Below are 23773 nucleotides of genomic sequence, written 5' to 3'. Positions count from 1 at the left end.
GGAAGAATCTGATCCTGGGACAAACATTCATTATACAGCTTCTAAGATTAGGTTATCCACAAAGGTAGAGTGCCAAGTTCCAATATCTTTGTCTCCAACTGCCAGGCTGGTGAGTAATTCAATGTATTTTTTTTCAGGTTTTTAAGTCCAGTGATTTTTGTAAACTTGGCTAGTCAAATCTGACATGTTATCTTTGCCAGTTTTGCACCACTAATTTAAACAAATCCAACAATTGCAAAATTAAAGATATATAATTTAGTGCTTTTCTGTTGAATATCTATTTTCAGTGTTGAAAACTCATTCCAGCTTTGCTAGAAAAAATATATTTTGAGAAAAAACTCTCTCAAGTCCCTCCACATTTTCTCATTTAGGGTTTGACCTATATATACAGTGATGGCCATAGTTTATTTTCCTGAATCATCAGACTTTCCTTAGTCAGTCTTGATTTTTTCCCCTGATACAGTATGACTACAGCAACTTTTTGTGTAGCATCTTTCATGCAAACTGTATCCCCAACTGTTTTTCAGAGTTAAATTAAAAAGCACAAAGTAGAGGCAAAAGAGAAGAGAATTGAGGCAGATATGGGAAGACTGTTCCAAATGTCAGAAACTGTAAAGTAGGGACCAGCAATGTAGATATTATAGGGAGGGCCACAGGTCAGTGGTTGTAAGCAGACGGTGTAAGAAAATATCTGAGTGGTTAGGGAAAGTCCATGGGAAGTTTTTAAAAACAAACTTGTCTTTGTATTGAAATTGATGAGGAGGTAGTTGAGTTGATTGAGATGGAGAAGATTTATTTCTTAGAACAGACAGGAAGTTATTCTGCAAATACAGTAGTCCACAGAGGTGGGATTTGGGAATTACCACTAAAAAGGAAGCTGAAAAAGTGAATTCCTAGCTAAGAATGTCAGTGTATATGGAAGTGAGAATATGAGCAATGTTGCAGAGGGGTTGACAAGCCAATCTATGAACCTAGGAAAATGCAAGAGGAGGAGCAAGAAAATTAAGATCATAAATTATATTCTGAGGACAGTGAAGGAAAAATGGAATAGATGAAGAAGTTGGTAAAAAGAATGAATATGGGAAAAGATCCTTGTGGAACTCCATAAAGGAGAGGCCTTTGTGTGTAGAGGAAGTATCAACAGGGACAGAAAACTATCAGATATAAGCAAGAATGCAACTAGACATCTGCACAGCTACTGAAGTTGGGCAGGAGAATGGAGTAGTTCAGTTTCAAATACTCTGCAGATTTCAAGGAGAAGGAAGGAAGGAGCGAGTACCAGCAGCAACAGAAAAGACATAGTTAACTAGGAAGAAAAGAGTGGCTTCTGTAGAGTGGCCAAAAGTAAAACTAATATTTTCATACTGAAACTCCAACATACCATTCTACTGAAAAGTGTTTAAGCAATGAGGTTAGAAACTGAAGATAAAATTTGGTCACTGTGTACTCTCAAGAACTGGTAAAAGTAAAAGGACTGGTTGACAATTGTCCACTAGAATGGGCAGATGACAGACAAGGGCAGGGGATAAGAAGTTTCTGGTAAAGAACTAGGTATCAAAAAAGTCCCAGAGGAGTCCCTCACTGCTACTTCTGTGCTTAAATCCACTGGACCACACTCAAAAGAGAAGTTTTTCTTTTGCACATTCAGGAAAAGATTATGAGGGAAGAGTGAGCTAGTTATGGAGTGCACAATATATAAATAAGGATTACCAGTACTGTAGTTATGGAAGCAGAACTATATTGTGTGCTTCACACCCCCATCTGGCAATTTCACAGCAGATATTTTGATGTAATATGCACCTTTTTCCCCCTTAATATGTTAACTAAACATCTGAGGGTCCTTATCTGGAAGAAATATTGGTGGATGAAAACTAGAGGTGTTGATCAGGGGAAATTTGTTCATGGGCAACTAGGTTACATGTATACTAAATGGCTATGCTGCAAAATCTGTAGTCTACTTTTTGCTTTATTTAGAGAACAGTGAATCTACAGAGACTGTAGAATACAATATCATCCCCTGAATATCTTCCAATAGCTCAAACTGGTTTCCTGTGAATTAGGGCTGTCAAGAGATTAAAAAAGTTAATCGTGATTAATCACACTGTTAAACAGTAGAATAACATTTACTTAAATATTTGTGGATGTTTTCTACATTTTCAAATATATTGATTTCAATTACAACACAGAATACAAAGTGTACAGTGCTCACTTTATTTTTTATTACAAGTATTTGCTCTATAAAAAACAAAAGAAATAGTATTTTTCAACTCACCTAATACAAGTACTGTAGTGCAATCTCTTTATCATGAAAGTTGAACCTACAAATGTAGAATTATGTACAGAAAATAACTGCATTTAAAAATAAAACAATGTTTGTTTACATTTGAAGGAGATAATACTGCCAGCTTCTTGTTTACAATGTCACCTGAAAATGAGAACAAGCATTCTCATGGCACTGTTGAAATTTATGTGCAGATGCACTAAAGATTCATATGTCCCTTCATGCTTCAACCACCATTCCAGCGGTTCATGCTGATGACAGGTTCTGATCGATAACAATCCAAAGCAGTGCGGACCGATGCATGTTCATTTTCATTATCTGAGTCAGATGCCACCAGCAGAAGGTTGATTTTCTGCTTTGGTGGTTCAGGTTCTGTAATTTCCTCATCAGACTGTTGCTCTTTTAAGACTTTTGAAAGCATGCTCCACACCTCTTCCCTCTCAGATTTTGAAAGGCACTTCAGATTCTTAAACCTTGGGTCGAGTGCTGTAGCTATCTTTCGAAATCTCACATTGGTACCTTCTTTGTGTTTTATCAAATCTGTAGTGAAAGTGTTCTTAAAATGAACATGTGCTGGGTCATCATCCGAGACTGCTATAACATGAAATATATAGCAGGATGCAGGTAAAACAGAACAGGGGATATAAAATTCTCCCCCAAAGAGTTCAGTCACAAATTTAATTAATGCATTTTTTTTTATTTGAGTGTCATCAGCATGGAAGCATGTCATCTGGAACAGTGGCCGAAGCATGAAGGGGTATATGAATGTTTAGCATATCTGGCACGTAAATACCTTGCAATGCTATCTACAAAAGTGCCATGCAAATACCTGTTCTCACTTTCTGTTGACATTGTAAATAAGAAGAGGGCAGCACTATCTCCTGTAAATGTAAACAAACTTGTTTGTCTTAGTGATTGACTGAACAAGAAGTAGGACTGAGTGGACTTGTAGGCTCTGAAGTTTTACATTGTTGTTTTTTTTGAGTGCAGTTATGTAACAATAAAAGTCTACACTTGTAAGTTGCACTTTCATGACACAGAGATTGCACTACAGTACTTGTATGAGGTGAATTGAAAAATAGTATTTCTTTTGTTTATTTTTCACAGTGCAAATATTTGTAATCAAGAATAATATACACTTTGATTTCAATTACAACACAGAATGCAATATATATATAAAAATGTAGAAAAACGTCCAAAATATTTAATACATTTCAATTGGTAGTCTATTGTTTAACAGTATGATTAATGGCGATTGTTTTGAATTGTGTGACTTAACTGCGATTAATCAACAGCCCTAATGTGAATGTCGTCCAGTGTCCAAATATGGAAACAGTTTAAGAAACTGCTAAAAATTCACCCATTCTAAGGTTGCTAATATGCAGAGTGTATTTCTATTGAAGCTAGTACAGCTAAGATTTTGAAACAATTTGCCATTTCTAGAAACCTGCTAGTATTGTTCACAGAAACAGCTCAAAAGAAAATAAGCTATCATTTTTGTTTCAAGTCCAGCTCACACCTCCCTAATTTTCCATGTCCAGTGGATGTGGTTAGGAGAACCTGTATAGATTGCTGCTTCCTAGCTCCCTATAATACATATCAAACAAGCAGCAAGGCAGCAGTTTGGTCTGCTACCTGAGCTCAGTTGTAGTATTTCTGTGCTCATCATTCTTCAGGTCATACAAGATAAACTATTAACAAGCACTAGCCAATAGCATTTTAAGTTCTCCATAAAAATCCACATACCATTTTTGTGAAATCCCTGAATCTGATGTTCGTTGGTATGTTTCCAAGTAGAAAAGTTGCAAGTTGCATTTTGACTGAATAATGTATTGTATGTTTTTACTTTATGGAAACATGGTTGACTCTCTGGCGACTTTGCTCTCAACAGCTGATTGTCTTTATAGTTTAAAACAGGAAACTCCTAGGTTTGTAAACAAATTTATTTTAATATCATTATTTCAAAAATCCTCATTTCAATAAGTTAACAATTCGGACTTCACTTCATTTGAATCAGTCCATGCTATAAAGGGTGCTGATCTCAGGATATAATAGAAACAAGCCACAAAGAGTCCTGTGGCACCTTATAGACTAACAGACGTACTGAAGTATTCACCCACAAAAGCTTATGCTCCAATACATCTGTTAGTCTATAAGGTGCCACAGGACTCTTTGCTGCTTTTTACAGATCCAGACTAACACAGCTACCCCTCTGATAGGATAGAAACAAGGTGGTTGAATATCTTTTATTGGACCAACTTCTGATGGTGAAAGAGAGCTTACACAGATGCTGTAGAAGACTCTGTGCAAGCTAGAAAGCTTGTCTCTTTCACCATCAGAAGTTGGTCCAATAAAATATATTATCTCAACCATCTTGTCTCCATGTTATAAAGGATCATTTTGGGGGTTAAGTTACTGGAAGTTTCAGATCACCAGTATAAAAGTTTTATCTTCATCCCTTCTGAAAATTAATAAATAAATAAATAAATAATAATAAAAAAACAGCTATTCTCGCTATAGTAACTTTGGTTCTTATAGATGCTGTCCACTTCTGGTGCACATGCGCCCTGTGTCAGTGAGATCAGATGCTTTTGGCCAGCAGTGTTCATTGGGGAAGAGGCATGATCTGATTGCTCTTGTGTGTTGTCATTTCCCCCTCCCCTCAAGGGCATAAAGGGCAGGACAGAGCAGAGCCAGCTGCTCCTCAGTCCCTGCACAAATACAGATTTGGGGCATAAGGGGACTCTGTAGTAGTGGGGAAGGTCAAGGAATACACATGGACAACATCTCAAAGTTACCATTTGCTCTTTCATGTGGTTGTCCATACAGATGTCACTGCTGATGATTCTCAAGCTTTGACCTGATGTATAGAATGCACTTGCTAAGTATCTACTCAAATATCAACTGCAGGACCGCTCTGCCAAAACAGGCATTAGAGTTTGATGCCTCAACTAGGGAAAAATGTCATGTACATATATGACCAGATCCCCAGGTCCCTGATAACTTTCAGATTTCAGAGGTGGGTACACTTCTCAAGAAAGCCACAGAACTTACCTCAGCTCTGGTGAAGTGAGCCCTAACCTGCACTGAGGATCTAATTTGCCTAGCTCAAAAAACCCTCAAGTAAGTAGACACCCACTTAGATGGCCTCTGGGAAGATACTGCCTGACCTTTCATCCAACCTGCAAATGCTACAATTAGTCTCAAGAAAACCTAACATTTTGGTCCTATCCAGATGAAATATTAGAGCCTTGATCACATCTAGGGTATGCAATCTGGCTTCCTCTTGGTGGGAGTGGAGTTTAGGGAAGAGCTTAGGTACATGACTCATTTGATTCAAATGCAAGTCTGAGACTACCTTAGGCCCCACCCTAAATTTTTACCTAAGGGTGACCTTCTCCTTATGGACTACAGCATCTGATGGGACAGAATTAAGCACTTGTATTTTTCCTATTTGCCACGCTGATATAATTGTCACTAAAAAGGCCATTTTTCATGGACAAATGATGTGAGGGGCTCAAAGGGAGTAGTCATCAACCCTGCTAGGACTGCACAGAGATCCTAGGGGGGAAGTGACTGACTGGGGGAAAACATGAATGAGACCCGTAAACCTAGCTACCACAAGATGGGAGAAAATGGCATCACTCTGCATGGAGGAGATGGTCAGCTGATTCACTGCCAAGCATACTGTAATAGAGCTGCTGGACAATCCTGTTTTTTTTTTTTTTAAATCTTAGCAGATAGTCCAGAATAGCTGGAATCTGGGTATCTAGAGGAAATATGCTGTTCACCCCACTTATGAAATGTTACAGATAAAGGATCTTCAGTGTCCATTTGTGGTCTTCTAAGAATTGCCTTATTAGGTGGCATACTGCAGTTCCCTGGGGACAACTCCAACAATGTCCAACAAAAGTGCCGAGTTCATCAGTCCGGAGAGAGTAAACATCAGTACCATAGATTTGGTATTTGGCATGGCATGAATCTTTTCATAGGCTGGTACCATGTTCTCCAGGGTGTCATCAGGACTCATTCCGGGCTGAACTACCCCTTTGTGGGAGTGAAGTGAGGAGATTTTTGCTTCTTCCAGTTAGGGCCTGAGGAAGGCAATCTGCACTTCTGCTCCCTGGAGGAACAGTGTTCTTCCCTACCCATTAGAAGATTTTGAGGAGGACTTGGCAACCTTGCCTGTCTCGGCAGCTGGGGTCATCTTAGAGAAAGAGCCTGGGATCTCAACCTTGAGCCATAGCTAACTGGAACACTCCTGCACATAGTCAGTTCAGGTCCAGGGAGGTCCTTTCTGCACTGATCTAAAGCAGGCTACATAAAATAGTGTAAAAGCAGAAGTTTGAGGCAAGCCCCTGTAGCCTTCCATGTCCTTTTTGAAAAAGAATGATAGAGCATTTCTCTGGGATATGCCCTTCCCAGGGGCAAAAAAGGCACCTTGAGTGACCATTGTTAAAGAACACAGTTGTCTCACATGAAGGGCAGTTCTTGAAGCCAGGCAACTTTAGGTATGTCTATTTCTTGAGCTGGTTGTAGGATTCCCAGCTTGCATAGACATACTTGCGCTAGCGCAAGTATCAACCTTCCACACAAAACAGAATAATGTAGCCAGGGTAGCAGCGGTACAGGCTAGCCATGCCAAATATTAACCCACCTGAACCCTGTGCATACATATTCAACCCAGTTAACCTATGCTGCCACTTGCTGCTGTTCATGCTTCACTACTCTCTTTAGCATGCTAGCTACACAAGCTGGGAATCACACCCCCAGCTCCAAGTGTAGCTATACCCTTTGGTTCAGGCATAGAGAAAAAAATTCCTAACACTAACAGAAGTTTGGGGGCGTTTTTCCCAACAGATGTACCAACCCTATACACACTAATAATAACTAATTTAACACCTAACTAACAATACAAAGATGTGTTTATTTGCTTCATAAAGCACATAGTGATGCAGATACTGCAGGGTTCTGTCTCACAGCCATGGATGGTAAGAAAGAACTGAAGGGCAGTTGGACCCACTCTGACTTTGGGTGGGGATGTGTAAGGGCATCAAGGTGTAGACACAGCCCTAACAGACACTGCTGTGTAAAATAATCTGATTTCATGCACACAGGGCATAGGCGTACCAAGAGTGGAATACACACAAACATTTGAAGAACTGAATAATTCCCCTTTGTTTTAGTCTAATATATCCCCTTTCACTATTCTCAGAAACTGTATTATGTGTTTGTTGCTTTCCCTTGCCTCTGTACAATGAGATCCACAAGTGGAACTAGAGATCTCAAGTTGAAAAATTATCTTAAAGACATTCCTCAGCGTACTGAATCAAAGTCAATACCATGGAACTTTTAAGATATCCAGGGACGGCATGTTGTCCATTTGTAGTCTCACCAATGCTTTTGCCAAAGAACACTGAGCCAAGTTCTCCCCAAGCCCCCAGTGCCTTTTACTCCTGATGGAATTCTGCGCACCTGCACGGGCAGAGAATTCTTATGGTCATTAGATATCTGTCCCCCCACGCAGAAAAATGCAGAAGAAATATGCGGGGGACATGAGCCTCTTCCTGGGCAGCCCAGGCGGCGCATATGTTCCAGCACACCTGGAGCAGCCATCGGAGATGCAAATCACTTCGGAGTGGGGCAGGGCATGCGTGCCTCCCTGGGAGACATTAATCACCATCAGGGGGCGGGGCATGCATGTGTGTGAACAAGTGAGAGAGACTTACTACATTGTAGCTTGCCAGGCATGGAGAAGTAGGGCTTAAGGTTGTTAGGCATAAGGCAGGCTCTGTCCCCTGAGGCAGAAATGTAATAGCCTGCCTGCCTATGTTCCTTCGCTGCAAGGAAGCAAGCAGCTGTTTTGCCAGGGTTAGAAATGCAATCAGCCAGTGCTATCCCTTTAATTGCATGGAGGTTCATTTTATAACAGGGATTGGATTGAAACAAAATTCAGTCAGTTTTTGCCTGAGATGGGATAAGGTGTGGAAGAACAAGAGTCTGTTCTGTGCATTCCTTCAAAACTGTCAATCTTTTATTTCATACATTGAAACAATGTGGTTTTTTTTCACATTTAGAACAATGACAGGTTTCAGAGTAGCAGCCGTGCTAGTCTGTATCCGCAAAAAGAACAAGAGTACTTGTGGCACCTTAGAGACTAACAAATTTATTTGAGCATAAGCTTTCGCGGGCTACAGCCCACTTTTTCGGATGCATAGAATGGAACATATATTGAGGAGATATATATACACATACAGAGAGCATGAAAAGGTGGGAGTCCTCTTACCAACTCTGAGAGGCCAATTAAGTAAGAGAAAAAAAAACTTTTGAAGTGATAATCAAGATAGCCCAGTACAGACAGTTTGATAAGAAGTGTGAGAGTACTTGCAAGGGGAGATAGATTCAATGTTTGTAATGGCTCAGCCATTCCCAGTCTCTATTCAAGCCAAGGGGGGGGGAGGAGAGAGAGAGAGAGATAGCTCAGTGGTTTGAGCACTGGCCTGCTAAACCCAGGGTTGTGAGCTCAATCCTTGAGGGGGCCACCTAGGGATCTAGGGCAAAATCAGTACTTGGTCCTGCTAGTGAAGGCAGGGGGCTGGACTCGATGACCTTTCAAGGTCCCTTCCAGTTCTAGGAGATTGGTATATCTCCAATTATTACCTTTATTACCTAAGTTGATTGTATCTAGTTTGCATATCAATTCCAGCTCAGTAGTTTCTCGTTAGAGTCTGTTTTTGAAGCTTTTCTGTTGCAAAATTGCCCAACTCCCACCTTTTCATAGTGTGTGTGTGTGTGTGTGTGTGTGTGTGTGTGTGTGTGTGTCCCCTCAATATATGTTCCATTCTATGCATCCGAAGACGTGGGCTGTAGCCCACGAAAGCTTATGCTCAAATAAATTTGTTAGTCTCTAAGGTACCACAAGTACTCCTGTTCTTTTATTTAGAACAATGTTGCTATAGATAGTTAATTCATCTCATTCTCTGATGCAAAAGTGTAGCTGCCTGCCTGCATAGTAACATGGTTAATGTTCCTATTGTTAACTTACTGTTCCCATTCTCAGCCAATTCCTCCAGGAGCATAAAACGTAAAAGTGTAAAGGCTCCTTTACATTGCCAGAGTGATGTAAACGAGCCTTGTTATAAATGACTTTAAGGGAATCCTCAGCTAGGAGGTCTATGTGCTTTATCACTTTATGGGGTTAGATTACAGCTCAGGATTTATTTTACTTACCCATTAAAATAATAATAAATTAAAAATATTGGGCAAATAAAACATTTATCAAGCAATCACTAAAATGTCACGACAAATCAGAACCAAGCACTTCCCAGAGTACCCAGCCAGGTCCAGATGAAGTTACTAAAGGGCAAAAGGGATATTTGTTCTTTTGCATGACATGAATGGCCTTTACATCATGCATCAAAAACAGCTGCACCAGGTTCTCATGCTCGAGAATTCCCTACAAAACTGCATGTGGACAGGGACAAATTATTTTGCACATCCTGCAATGTTGTTTTCAATCATGACTGACTGTAATTGTGAATCATTTTACATTAAAAAACAACCCGCATTATTTTGACCAATAAAATATGAGAATTTTAAAATGTCGTGTGCAGAATTTTAATTTTTTTTGGCACAGAATTTCATTTTTTGGCACAGAATTCCCCCAGGGGTAGCCTTTGGGGTCATCAGAACGTATGAATTTTAAAATTAGGATTTTCAGTATAAAATTTTCCTTTATTTTATAGATCATCTTTTTAATCTAATACTTGACACTAAGGCCAAATAAATTTGCTGTCTACAAGTTCCCAGAAGTTCTTAGAAACAATTTGTCAAACCTCTGACCTAGCAGGGAGTGGTGTGAAGGAAGGCTGGGAGGAAACAAGGAATGGATATTGGAAATGGAAAAATATATCATTCTATGCATTTCCTACCTTAGTTTTGGAAAGCTGAGATTTGTTCTGAGCCTCATAAGAATGTACATTATTGTCTCTGCAGTTCTCGGCCCCAACTGTATCCATAATGCTGCTTCCACATGTTTGTGTATTATAGCCACTGTCCACCTAGGAACAAAAGCCAGGAATTAATATCCTATGTTCTCTGTTCCAGATAAGTAATGCATAAGAAATAGGGGAGCTTAATTTAATTTACATTTCTAAGGCACATACTTCATAATCCTTTCATATTGTATTTATAAAGTTAATCTATCATACAAGCTATACATATCAGTGATGAAAATATGAACCATTGAAATACAGCCATATCTAAAGGTGATATCTGGCAATTATTTAACAATGCATGCTTAGAGTCACTTCTGTCCTAAACTATTCATTATCTGATTGAAACTTCAGGGAAAGTCCAATAGGCAAATTGGAAATACTTGTGTGTTAAAGTACATGCCCGTTGGACAATCAATGGTCACAACTCAGAACTTTTTCAAATATTAAGGCGTCAGCATTTTCAACAGGACAGTTCCTACTACTATCATCAGAGCTTCTTCACTACCTTCAGAAACCAGGATTTCTTTGGAGACCTCCTATCCAAGGTGATATGGCTGGATGTGTGTGACTTACATATTTTACAAGATAATACAACTGCAGGCTTAAATAAAATTGAAAATCTATTTGCGACTTAAAAAGCAAAAGAAGGCTGCATTATGTAATAACTTAGTTAACTGCAGCAGATTAATTAGAAACAAGAGAAGATGGTAAATGGGTCAACCAGAATCAAAGTACTTTGGGATTAATCCAAATTTACTACTGTGGTAGCATAAATATTTCCTTGAATTGCTGTGTTGCCAGTCATATGGAAAAAGCTTTAAGTAACACAATTCAATGTTTACACCCCATCAGATAAGAGGTGACAGAAAGTATATCCAGAATGGTAGAGGGACAAATGTGAAAACAGAGAGATTAAACTTGGAGTATAATTTACTAAATTATTTAAATAAAACAAAAACTCTTACCTGAATACTACTGCTGTCACAAGGAATTACACTGCTTTCTGCAAGAGGCGATATGCACATGTGAGAGCTTTCAATACTGAAAGTAATTCCTGTCATGAAGCTGGTCATTGGCATACTGCCAGTACCAACACATTCCTTAACCCAAGTGTTCTCATCTGACACCTCAACTGAATCAACCATATCAACAGTATTATTTTCTTTTAAACCTTCTATATCCTGCAACGATGCCAGTCCTTGTTCACAAGCTTCAGAGTGATCTGGTGAAATGGATACAGTCGCCACAACTAAATGTGTACCATGTGCAAAAGTATCACCATCCTGCTGCTGTAAATTTACTCCAGTGTCCATCTGTGGTAACAGAACTTCTGCAGGTAGGGCATTCTCTTTGTCTTCTGCCTCTTCGTTGTGATTTTCAAGGGTAAATGGTATCCTAATGAGGGAAGTTTGATACTGTGCAGTCCCTCTGCATGCTCCAAGTCTCATAGGAGAGCAATTTTTAATTGGAGAACAGCCATCTATATAAGGACTTCTAGTACTTGGGGGTGTCATTCTGTTTGAGACTGGTGCAGAAGGAACATCGGGAGAACGAAAAGTCAACTTCCTTTGTTCTGTCCATAGTAAAAACAGAATAATTCAATTAATTAGATTTCAGATGGAGGAAAAGCTAACAGTCTAAATCCTAGGACCAGAAGTGGCTGTAATTGTTCTAGTGACACTAGGTGGTGATGCCCTTGAGTATCATATCCTGGCAGTAAAGGCATTTGATACAACTATTTGTAAAGGTTCTACTTGTTGCACACACGTTTAGCCATCATACTTTCAAATTTTAATCCTGCTTACCTAAAGATTTCCTCTCTCTAACGGGTCTGCTACAGCAGAGACCGGGTTTTCAAATGGCAGTACCAAAATGTGTCAAAATGAACAGTCCTTACCCCAAAATGCTCCCAGTCCAATAATCTAATATTCATACTAGGCAAGTACTGTAGATTTCTTAGAACACATTAGTTCTACAGAAGCTTTTTGAGGGTGAAAATTATCAGAACTTATTACAATCAGGCACAGAGTGGAAAGTAGCTATTCAGTCTTTATACATAACTTTGCCGAAGTATCTGACAGCAGGTTCTGACTGAATCAGCTATGCAAATAGACTAAGTTTTTACAGAACACAGACTACCAATACTGCCAAATTGCAACAGATTACGGAGTCCGATATGGATAAGCATCCACTAGGTTTCTAAACTAGTGAATTCATTTCATCTCAGCTTAATCTAGTTATGGGGATCAGGGCTCAAATGTAAGACACTAACCCTATTAAAATAGTTTTTCCTACTACTTCCACCTGAACTTTTTTAATTAAATCACAATTCTGACTGCTTATCTTATTTTTGATACATAACTTCAAACAAAAAACTCTCCTCCTCCAATCATATGGCTCCCCTTTATTTCATACTGTGAGTTTTCATGATTCCTTTTCCCACTAATTTATTTTTTGCACTTTAAGTAATTCTGTTCAGGTAAACATTTTATACATTTACATTGATGATACTTTACTGCTAAACATGCCATCTGCCATATTAGATGAGACCACTGGACTATCAAGCCAAGTACCTGCCTCTAGATCAGTTTTTCTTCACAAGAAATATAAGCTGCATGAAAGGAGACTGTATATACAGTCAAACCATACCTGACAACGGTGTCTTTCTTATCTGAAAAGCAATTGGAGAAAAAGTAGGGGAAGCGATATTTGCAGGGGACCTCTCTGGAAATGTGGGACTGGTAATGCTTCCCAGACTGTATGCCCTCGTACCTCCCTGAATAGGACTGGAAGAAAACTGACCCTTTAACAACAAAGAGTAAGAGTTAGCTTTTACATAATATAAATTTATAGACTGATATACAAATTTGTAGACTTGAAAATACAGTGCTACTGGGAAAATAATTCTATTCCTGCTTCATTGACACTCTCAATCAAGCATTTCACTGCTTGAATAGTCCACTTGAAATTCTCCAATTGGATTTCATGATGCCTCATAGGAAATCCAGTGCTTCCAAAGAGTACTAATTAAGATTATGTTATCAATCATATTAGGACTACCAGCAGCCAGACTACTGAATAAGGATTTTCCTAATCAACACCCGAATTACTGTTTAGTATTTGTATTATTGTTACACCTACAATGTTTCATCTCCCAAATGGCAGATACCCCAAAGCAGAATGGAATGTTGCCCCCAATGCAGTGACTGAGTAGCCTGCACACTGCCACTGTTGGATATTTTAACGGAATCCACACTATCTGAAGCACATAACTTTGAGAGTCAAAAGAAGCTGTGCTCTTATCTCAGGCCAAGTCTACAGTAGGAACAGTTTGCTGCCATAGGTATAACCAGTATATTATATTGGTAAAGTAGTAATTGTGTGGACACATTTACTGGTGAAATTGCGGTTTTGCCAAAATAGCTTATTCTAGCCCCGCTAACAAAATAAATTCTACTGGCAAAAGCAGAGTTTTGGAGGTATAACTGCATGTACACTCAGTGTTTTTGCCAATACAGCTATAATGGTCAGAAACCACACACACAGCACCTCTGACTAACATAACTATGCCAGCAAATGTCTTTTGTGTAGACCTATCCTCAGCAGGAAGTAGCAATTTGCATAACATCATCAGAAACTGTGAGTTGGAGCTAAGAAAAACCACGTTCAGACATTTGTGCCTTAGTTGTGATCTTGTCTTCATCAAGTATAATATGCTCCTGGCTGGCTGAATGTCTCATTTAAAGTAAGTTTGTGTTGGAAACTGATGGCTCAAGAAATTGATGATAGTTCACTTTAAGGGACTTCCAATTCACCTGTGTATTATAGCATGCCAGAGGTGCATCTGTATTTTACATTCCCACATCTGAGAGTTCTGAACAAAGATCACAAATGAGTAAACAGCACTGTAAACGTTGCAGTTCTGTAATACATCATCATCCTTTCAAGGAAAATACTTATTTTACTTTAAGTGTAAAAAAAAAAAAAGGTTTGTGCCTTTTTTGCTTTATTATGTATAGGGCTTCTGATTTTTTTCTGGTTTTATTCTTGATACAAATGAGTGGGGGAGGAAAGAGAAATTGGGGTTCATCCACTGAATACCAGAAAAACACCACAAATGGTTACTTGTATCTAAGGCTTGTCTACACAGAGAAGTAATGCAGACTATAGGGGAGAGATTTCTAAAGCGCACTAAACATGCTGCATATTAACTGGTCCATGTAGATCCTGCTGGTGTGTAATTAAGGTTCCCTAGGGTGCTTTCAAGTCATGTTGTTTGAAACATATGACATTAAAGCACACATTACAATGAGATTACTTGTTACAGTATACATAAGCAGAAAACCCTGAATCTCCCCCTATATTTTATAGATCTACATAAAACTTGAAAATTGCTACAAATACCGCCCCCAAAAAACCAAAAGCCCTAACTACATATAAATATATGTAAAGTTTTCATCATTCTGCTTTTTTTTTTAATTAAAAAAATGTTTTGACTACTTTCCCCAGAAATGCTATGGATTACTAGAGAATTAGTAGGTTTAGGATATACGCCAAGCAAGCAAGCAAACCTTGGTTGAGAAAGGATATGATTTTTATTCAGATTGTTAACTTTTTGTTAACAATTGTTTGGAGAATGAATCTTTAACATTCAACACTTCCCTTTCAATTAAGGGTTAAAGAAATCTCACAACTTCACTCAGACCAAGGAGTTCTCTGCAAACTCAGGGAAGACTAGATTTTACATTCCCAATATTTCCAAAGTGTTTGGTTTTTTAAACAAGCATAGAACAATCCCCTTTTAGGTACATTGGGTCATTTATACCATTCCGGGAGGGGTGGGGGGGACACGACGGACTACACAAATCTTTCACCTTTGCAGATAAATTTAAGGGACAGCAACTAGAGAAATTATATACACCAAATGGTGTTTAGGTACTAATCAAGCCAAGGACTAACATGATATTTTTGGTATGCAAACTTCATGAGTTTATGAAGGCATGGCTGCAATATGATCTCAGCCAATATAGTCTTTCTGTAAAATGCATCCTAAATCAAAAGATCAAAGAGACTTCACAAGCTACTCATATTCGAATCATTACCTCTCATTCTCTCATGTCAATATCATTCAGACACAAATATCATTGGGCAGAGAAAATAGCAGCTCTTCAACAGTGAATATCAGGACTACACAACAATTTGATAGTGAAAGAAAAGCATAAAATTGAAGTTAAAAAACAACGTTTTACTTAGGCACAATTTAGTTCCAAAATTGGAATTTGACCAGGACCCATAGTATTAACACCACTCTTTAATTACTTCAGTTATATAAACTACTCAAAAGTGGCACTTCAGCTGGTGAAATCTGATCAGACACTCAGAAGTGGTTCTGCTGCTTTAGAATCAGAGGGGTAGCCGTGTTAGTCTATATCCACAAAAACAATGAGGAGTCTGGTGGCACCTTAAAGACTAACAGATTTATTTGGGCATAAGCTTTCATCGGTAAAAAATGTTGCATCTGAAGAAGTGGGTTTTTTGTTTTTTTTAAACCACACACAAAAGCTTATGCCCAAATAAACCTGTTAGTCTTTAAGGTGCCACCGGACTCCTCGTTGTTTTTGGTGCTTTCAAGAATTTCACGTGTACCAGCTAAATAGTACATACACAAAGAAACTGAAAAGCCTTCTTACCGAACTAGATGTTTCCACAGGGCTTCTGCACCGGGCTGGAGAAATATCTATTGAACACAGCACTCCAAGTGATGCTGGTGGATTATTACAAGGGCTTTGTGGAGAAAGAGACAAACACTCAGATACACTTCCATTCTCATCTAAAAAAAGCTTTCTTCTCAGTGATGAGGAGCTTAGGCTTTCCTGAGATTGGTCTGCAAATTCTCCTGTTCTAAAATATTCACCTAAAAAAAAAGAAGAAAAAGTTTGTTGGTAAGTTTAGACAGTCTTGTCTTATTTCTCCTGTCTACAGAAAAAGTATGGGGGAACAAAGGGGACAAGGACTCTGTAACTGCTGAAATGGTTAATAATATTTTAGCCATGCTGTGGGCATTAGACTAAGCAGCATTATAATAAGGTTAATATAAAAATCTGTGCTTTCCCTCCATAAAGGCTGGGTTTATTAAAATTTGCTGTAATGTGATTTTTCCCCACACATGGAGGTTGCTCCAAATGTACCAACCCCAGTTTAGACATGACAATGTTGAATAGTTTCTGTTGAACTGTTCTGGTTGTGTAGACAAAGCTTTTCGGACAGCTGCCATTCCAAGTGACCAAGCTTACAGAACTCCCATAGAATCACAGGACTGGAAGGAACCTCGAGAGGTCTTCTAGTCCAGTCCCCTGCACTTATGGCAGGACTTAGTATTATCTAGACTACCCCTGACTGTCCAACCTGTATGTAGTGGAATGCACATTCTGGCCACCTTACCCAAGAAAAAATGGACAGGCAGGAAGTATCCAGCCAGAAACTCTTCTAAACGGAAGACTGAGTCAAGTCTAACAGAAGTATCATTATGGATGCAATCAGTATTTTCCTCCCTATTAGCACATTCTAGTGCAAGGGTTCGCAAACTGGGGATCGGGACCCCTGAGGGGGTCGCAAGGTTATTCCAGGGTGTGTGTGGGGGGTTATAATGGTGTTATACATTAAAAAACCACATTTTACATACATCTCTACCCCGACATAAACGCGGGTTCACATACAACGTGGTAAAGCTCTGACACGCAGCTATGAGCAGCGTGTTAAGGGTGCCAGGCCAGGCCAGGGCTGAGGGGTTCGATAAGGGGTAGAGAGTCTCGGGGGCAGTCAAGGGCTCCCCGCCCAGGGTCTGGGGGGCAGGAGCTGTGGCAGGGCACTTTTGGGGGCCCCGCAGTTGAGAGTGGTCCAGGGGATTAGCGGGGGGCCGGGAGCAGCCCACTCTGCTTCCCTCGCCCCAGCCCCAGCCATGTCGCTCGGGGGAGGGGGCTTGGGGGAAGGGATCCCCCCCGCACTCACCAGGAGCAGCGGAAGCAGAGCAGCCCGGCCCCAGCCCGCTCCACTCCGCCTGCTCCCAGCCGCAGCTGAGTACGGGGGTGTCCTTTCCCCAACCTCCCCGCACTCACCAGCGGCAGGAAGTGGAGCAGCCCAGCCCCAGCCAGCTCCATTCCGCCAGCTCCCAGCCGCGGTGCTCCACCTCCCGCCGCAGGTGAGTGCAGGCGAGCATCCATTCCCCAACCTCCCTGCACTCACCGGCAGCGGGAAGCGGAGCGCCGTGGCTGGGAGGTGGCGGAGTGGAGTGGGCTGGGGCTGCGCAGCTGTGCTTCCCGCCGTTGCCAGTGAGTGCCTGTCAGGGGTCGGGGTGTGGATAGCAGTCAGGGCACAGGGAGGTTGGGTAGGAGTGGGGTTCTGGGGGTGATTAGGGACAGGAGTCTCTGGAGGGGCGGTCAGGGAACAAGGAACTGGGGGGAGAAGCAAGTTTGAGAGTATGTCTACACTACGGGATTATTCCGATTTTTACATAAACCGGTTTTGTAAAACAGATTGTATAAAGTCAAGTGCACGCGGCCACACTAAGCACATTAATTTGGTGGTGTGCGTCCATGGTCGGAGGCTAGCGTCGATTTCTGGAGCGTTGCACTGTGGATAGCTATCCCATAGTTCCCGCAGTCTCCTCCGCCCCTTGGAATTCTGGGTTCAGATCCCAGTGCCTGATGGGGCAAAAATCATTGTCGCGGGTGGTTCTGGGTAAATGTTGTCACTCATCCTTCCTCCGGGAAAGCAACGGCAGACAATCATTTTGCGCCCTTTTTCCCTGGATTGCCCTGGCAGACGCCATAGCATGGCAACCGTGGAGCCTGTTTTGCCTTTTGACACTGTCACCGTATGTGTACTGGATGCCGCTGACAGAGGCGATACTGCAGCGCTACACAGTAGCATTCATTTGCTTTTCCATGATAGCAGAGACAGTTATCAGTCGTTCTGTACCGCCTGCTGCTGTCATGGGTGCCCCTGGCTGAGGTCGGCCGGGGGCGCAAAGACAAAAATGGGAATGACTCCCCGAGTCAATCCCTCCTTTATGGTATCTAAAAATAGAGTCAGTCCTGCCTAGAATATGGGGCAAGTGTACTAGAGAACCAGTGTATCAGAGAACCAGAGAGCACAGCCACTCCGTGTCAGATCCCGCAGAAATGATGAGCTGCATGCAATTCACACGGGGTGCCCCTGCAACAACCCCACCTGTTGCTTCCCTCCTCCCCCAGCCTTCCTGGGCTACCGTTGCAGTGTCCTCCCATTTGTGTGATGAAGTAATAAAGAATGCAGGAATAAGAAACACTGACTTGTTAGTGAGATAAAATGAGGGGGAGGCAGCCTCCAGCTGCTATGGTAGTCCAGGCAGTACAGAATCTTTTCTTTAGACATGAAGGGCGGGGGCTGATGGAGCTCAGCCCCAGTTGCTATGATGAAGATGGTAACCAGCCGTTCTATACCATCTACTGGGAATGACCGGGAGTCATTCCTATTTTTACCCAGGCGCCCCCGGCCTACCTCACCTGAGGCCAGCCAGGAGCACTCACGGGCTAATGATAATGATGGATAGCAGTCATATTGTAGGATCTGCCACCGGGGAGGGGGGCGAGAGGATGCTGCTGTTCACTGCCACAGCATCGCGTCTACCAGCAGCATTCAGTAGACATAGGGTGATACTGAAAAAAGTCAAGAAACGATTTTTTTCCCTTTTCTTTCCGGGGGGTGGTGGGGTGGGGTGGGGGGTAAATTGACGAGCTATACCCTGAACCACCCTGGACAATGTGTTTGACCCTACAGGCATTGGGAGCTCAGCCAAGAATGCAAATGCTTTTCGGAGACTGCGGGGACTGTAGGATAGCTGGAGTCCTCAGGGCCCCCCCATGAGCGTCCATTTGATTCTTTGGCTTTCCGTTACGCTTGTCACGCAGCACTGTGCTGAGTCCCTGCTGTGGCCTCTGTCTGGAGATTTTTTTCAAATGCTTTGGCATTTCGTCTTCTGTAACAGAGCTGTGATAGAACAGATTTGCCTCCCCATACAGCGATCAGATCCAGTATCTCCCGTACGGTCCATGCTGGAGCTCTTTTTGGATTTGGGACTGCATCGCCACCCGTGCTGATCAGAGCTCCACGCTGGGCAAACAGGAAATGAAATTCAAAAGTTCGCGGGGCTTTTCCTGTCTACCTGGCCAGTGCATCCGAGTTCAGATTGCTGTCCAGAGCGGTCACAATGGTGCACTGTGGGATACCACCTGGAGGCCAATACTGTCAATTTGCGGCCACACTAACCCTAATCCGATATGGTATTACCGATTTCAGCACTACTCCTCTCGTCAGGGAGGAGTACAGAAACCAGTTTAAAGAGCCCTTTATATCGATATAAAGGGCCTCGTTGTGTGGACGGGTGCAACGTTAAATCGGTTTAACGCTACTAAAATCGGTTTAAACGCGTAATGTAGACCAGGCCCGATATAACGCGGTCTCACCTATAACATGGTGAGATTTCTTGTCTTCCGAGGACTGCGTTATATCGGGGTAGAGGTGTATTTAAGGGTGGGGGGTGTCACACTCAGAGGCTTGCTATGTGAAAGGGGTCACCAGTACAAAAGTTTGAGAACCACTGTTCTAGTGCAAAGCAGAGGTGGAGACAGATAAAATTTAAGAGTCACTTTGTGGAGTTCTACCAGGTATAGGAAATGGTTTATCAGACTCCTGTTCTCAAAAGAGAAGGGTAAGTCCTACCCCATCCACCAAGGTAGTTCAGAGATAGGAAGGAGTCACAAAACCACAGTAGGGATAGAGACTGGTATTCTTATTTGCAGTAAGTTGAAAATTCTAGGTATTCCATCCATTCTGTTGCTATGGGTTGAAAGCCCCACCACCATAAGACAGGCTGAAAAACATTCTGCATTTAAAAGCTGGCTCCTACCCGCGTGCTCTTTAGGTCCTGCAACACCTCTCCTTTCAGTGGCTGGCTCATGCTTTGTAGCAACACCAAAGAAAAAACGGTTACTCGCCTTCTTGTAACTGTTGTTCTTTGAGATGTGTTGTTCACGTCCATTCCAATCAGTGCGCACGCCACGTGCACAGTCGTCAGAAAGTTTTTCCCTTAGCAGCTCCCATCAGGTCACTGGGGAGCCCCCTGGAGTGGCACCTTCATGGCACTCAATACATGACCCTGCCGACCCAACCCATCTTCAGTTCCTTCTTATTGTCCGTGGCAGCCGTTGAAACTGTGGCTCGCTTGCTTTGCAAGTGCTCCCTTAGCACAGTTACCTAGTCTAATTCTTCTTCTTCTTATCTTGTTTTGTAGTTGTTAGTATAGTTATAGTTAGTATAGGTGTTTGTGAGCAGGCTCTTTCCCTGTCCTCTCACCCTTTCTTGGGCTCTGGGACATGACGCGAGCTCAAGGCTTTAAGTCTTGCAGCGCATACCACAAGCCCATGCCAAATAATGACCCCCACAACTCTTGCCTGAGGTGTTTGCGCGTGCACACCTGATTGGAATCGATGTGAACAAGCAATCGAAGAAGAACTATTCTTGGTAAAAGCACCCCATCTGTAAAAATCAGGATGCTGGAATGAGGTTGAGTTGAATTTTTTGTTGTGCTGTTTCTCACTTACCTTTTTCCCTATAAACTGTTTGCATCAGTCACACAGTGGATGTGACTAGGAAGTAGTAACTCATGTAAACTATGTGGCCCCAACTAGAGGTAAAGGGAATAAGATGGACGGGTCTAGAATAGCTTATTGAACTCTTCCTACTCAAGTTGTTATAGTATTTTTAAGTATTTCACAGAAAGCAAACATTTCCTTTAGATGGGTCAGTGTGCAGTGCAAGATAGTATGCACAGTCTTCCTAGTCTGTGTAGTCTAGAAAACCATGGATATTTTTTTTTGACTCAAGACCTGTGGTCTTCCATTATACCAAGGATAAACATGAGCTTACTGTAGGCAGTTTTTAAATTCCTGCAAAATCGTCATGCAGACCCAATCTAGCAATTGAGACTATTAGTCTTCCATCGCTAACTTCCAAGCCAGCCTACATTATGAATGCTGGCTCATACTTTAACATATTATCTTTTTAAATATAACAATACAATGTTTATGTACACTTTTATCACTGTCCTACCATTCCCCATCCCTCCACCTTTTGTTTTTGTCCTCTCTTGCTGAGCCATGTCCAAATTTGAGCAGGAGCTCCACAGGACAAGGAGCTGTACTCTCTCTAAAACAACATTTGTACTTTGGACAATTCTATGAATACTCAATTTTGATTCACACTAGGTTTCCAGTGCATTGTACCACCATTTCTAATCAGGATGCAAAATAGATTTTCAATTTAGACATTCAGACAAAGTACAACACTTGACATACCTAATATTTTTTCTAAGTTAAAATCCACAGGCAAAGACAATACTGTCTGACAAGCAGCTGTAATGAATAAAAACAATGAAATTAGCCTACAGTAACTTAGTCAATTAGTGCAAGTAAAAAGTTTAACTCCAAATTGTATTTAACACATCGCTAGTTAAATTAGTGAAACACAATGTGTTGCCATGAGGATAAGGGAAAAACGTATTAGGCCTGTAGTCCTGAATTGGCTACAGTATAAGGAGCAAATCAGGCTCAGGGATAAGTGAAAAGGGTCATTACACACAAGCTCTCTAGATGGCACCATGTCCAGCTGTACCTTAGCTGGGGGAAAGGCCTTAAAAAAAAAAATACAAGCAAGAAAAAAAAAAATCAATGGAATACCCTGAAAATTATGTGTTTATATACAGGTTTCAGAATATAGGTTCTGTGACCTTGTACAGAATTGAGGGGAGAGAAGTCAAAGAATCTTTATATATAATGTAATTAAGTTAGTATGCAATTTGGGCTTCAAAGCATAAACAGAACATTACGTGGAATAACACAGTTATTCCTAGACAAATAGTAACATAAGTACCCTTGCTGAATTGGGGCCTAAATACATGCCTAACTTTAAGCACTAAGTTGTCCCACTGAATGAGACTACACATGTGTGTAAAGTTAGGTAAGTGCTCAAGCACCCTGGCAGTACTGAAGTCAAACAAACTTGTTTTTAAAAAGGGGTTCAGTTAGCTTAAATAAAAACTTCTTATTTTCCTTTGAGTGCACGTTCATTTTGTCACTTGATACTGTTTTATACCAACCATTGCTTTTTCCAGGTTGCACAGTTAGCTGTCTTCCAATCGGTGAAATGTTATTTAAATCTATACCTGTAAAGAATCGTTTAGATAAATTCAGTTAAAACATAAATTCAAGCTTTTTAATCATTCTGAAACACAACAACAGTAAAGTGAAAATATTTAGTCCGATTGTATTGAGGAACATCTCAAAAATAGTTAGCTACAATAAAAATATTGTAATACTTTAGTTTACATCAAACCAAAATATTTTCAGAGCATAAAACTAGGACAGGATGTTTGCAATTGAGTTTGGGACAGATTAAAAAAAAACCTAGAGAAACAAATGTCAGAGAAGCCAGAGAGGGGTTACATCAGTTTTTCTGACCATCTTACGTTGTAACAGTTTTCCATCAGAAAATGCAATTCAATTGAAATCTTAAAGTGTCTCAGATTATGTTGATTTTTCCAGAGAGTTGTGATGGGCGAGGGGGAGAAAAGAGGAGGGAGAGATGAAGGGAACACAGGTGAGAAAGTTATCATGTCAAAAGGTCACTCATGACATTTTAGGAATGAAAAGCTTCAATTTTTCTTTTCAAATTGACTGTTTTGAAATTTATTTTGGATTATGTTATATTAAAAAAATCAAAACTGAACACTTTGATCATTTTTTTAAAAGACTAAATTCAAGAAAATTTGGTGGGTTCAATAAATGTAAGTCCATTCAATTTTTCTAGTCAATATAATTATGCTTGTTTTGTGAAAGGGAGAAAGAAGCAAAAAGGTAATTGCAATTATTACAGTGGAATTTAGGTAATGAGAATATAATTGTAATACAAAGTATTACCAAGAGATCAGAGATAGGATCAAGTTCACAGGAACTGAAAAACCATGAAGCCTAAATTATTAGGCAAAATCCTGGCCCCACTTAAGTAAGTATTCCCATCTAATCACGCTGTCTATAACTTTACAAAAAGTTAAGCATATACATATTAATCATGCAAAACAGCTGATTTCTAAATTTAAGCTACTAAAAGACACTTTTAGAGACATACACAACTTACATTTAGTGGAATGAAACTGGGAAACTTGCTTCCCTTCATGATCAGTCCAAGGAGAAGGAACGATAAGACTTTTGGTGAAAAACTAGAGGAAAAAATGTAACAATTAAATAGTCTTAATGTTTGGGAGTATCTACTTAATTTTATAGATATGTATTTGCAAGAAACTAGTTGTAAATCTTGAGTTTTGATTCTTATAGGCATGTTCAACATAGCCAAGATTAATCAAAATTCACTTTGGAACAGCTGATAGCTTTCTATCAGATTT

At 40.6% G+C, this 23773-nt stretch overlaps 1 protein-coding gene across 2 annotated transcripts in view; it reads right to left on the bottom strand.

Moving 5' to 3' along the window:
- The window catches only part of BORA (BORA aurora kinase A activator), a 47382-nt gene that overhangs the window by 1887 nt on the left and 21722 nt on the right, over positions 1 to 23773 (bottom strand). The window contains exons 5-12 of one of the 2 annotated variants that reach the window (XM_039500207.1): positions 23509 to 23590; positions 22472 to 22537; positions 21672 to 21728; positions 15969 to 16192; positions 12928 to 13081; positions 11244 to 11851; positions 10213 to 10341; positions 4028 to 4205 (exon numbers count right to left, since the gene is read on the bottom strand). In XM_039500207.1, coding sequence (XP_039356141.1) covers positions 4028 to 4205; positions 10213 to 10341; positions 11244 to 11851; positions 12928 to 13081; positions 15969 to 16192; positions 21672 to 21728; positions 22472 to 22537; positions 23509 to 23590 — 1498 coding nt within the window. The remainder of the gene's footprint in view (positions 1 to 4027; positions 4206 to 10212; positions 10342 to 11243; positions 11852 to 12927; positions 13082 to 15968; positions 16193 to 21671; positions 21729 to 22471; positions 22538 to 23508; positions 23591 to 23773) is intronic. The other variant, XM_039500208.1, reaches the window with a different exon arrangement.

This window comes from Mauremys reevesii, linkage group 1 (genome assembly GCF_016161935.1).
Source record: "Mauremys reevesii isolate NIE-2019 linkage group 1, ASM1616193v1, whole genome shotgun sequence".
In the NCBI taxonomy this organism is placed as follows: Eukaryota; Metazoa; Chordata; order Testudines; family Geoemydidae; genus Mauremys; species Mauremys reevesii.
The sequence above is the reverse complement of the archived record's forward strand: the minus strand, read 5'-3'. Positions and strand labels throughout refer to the sequence as shown.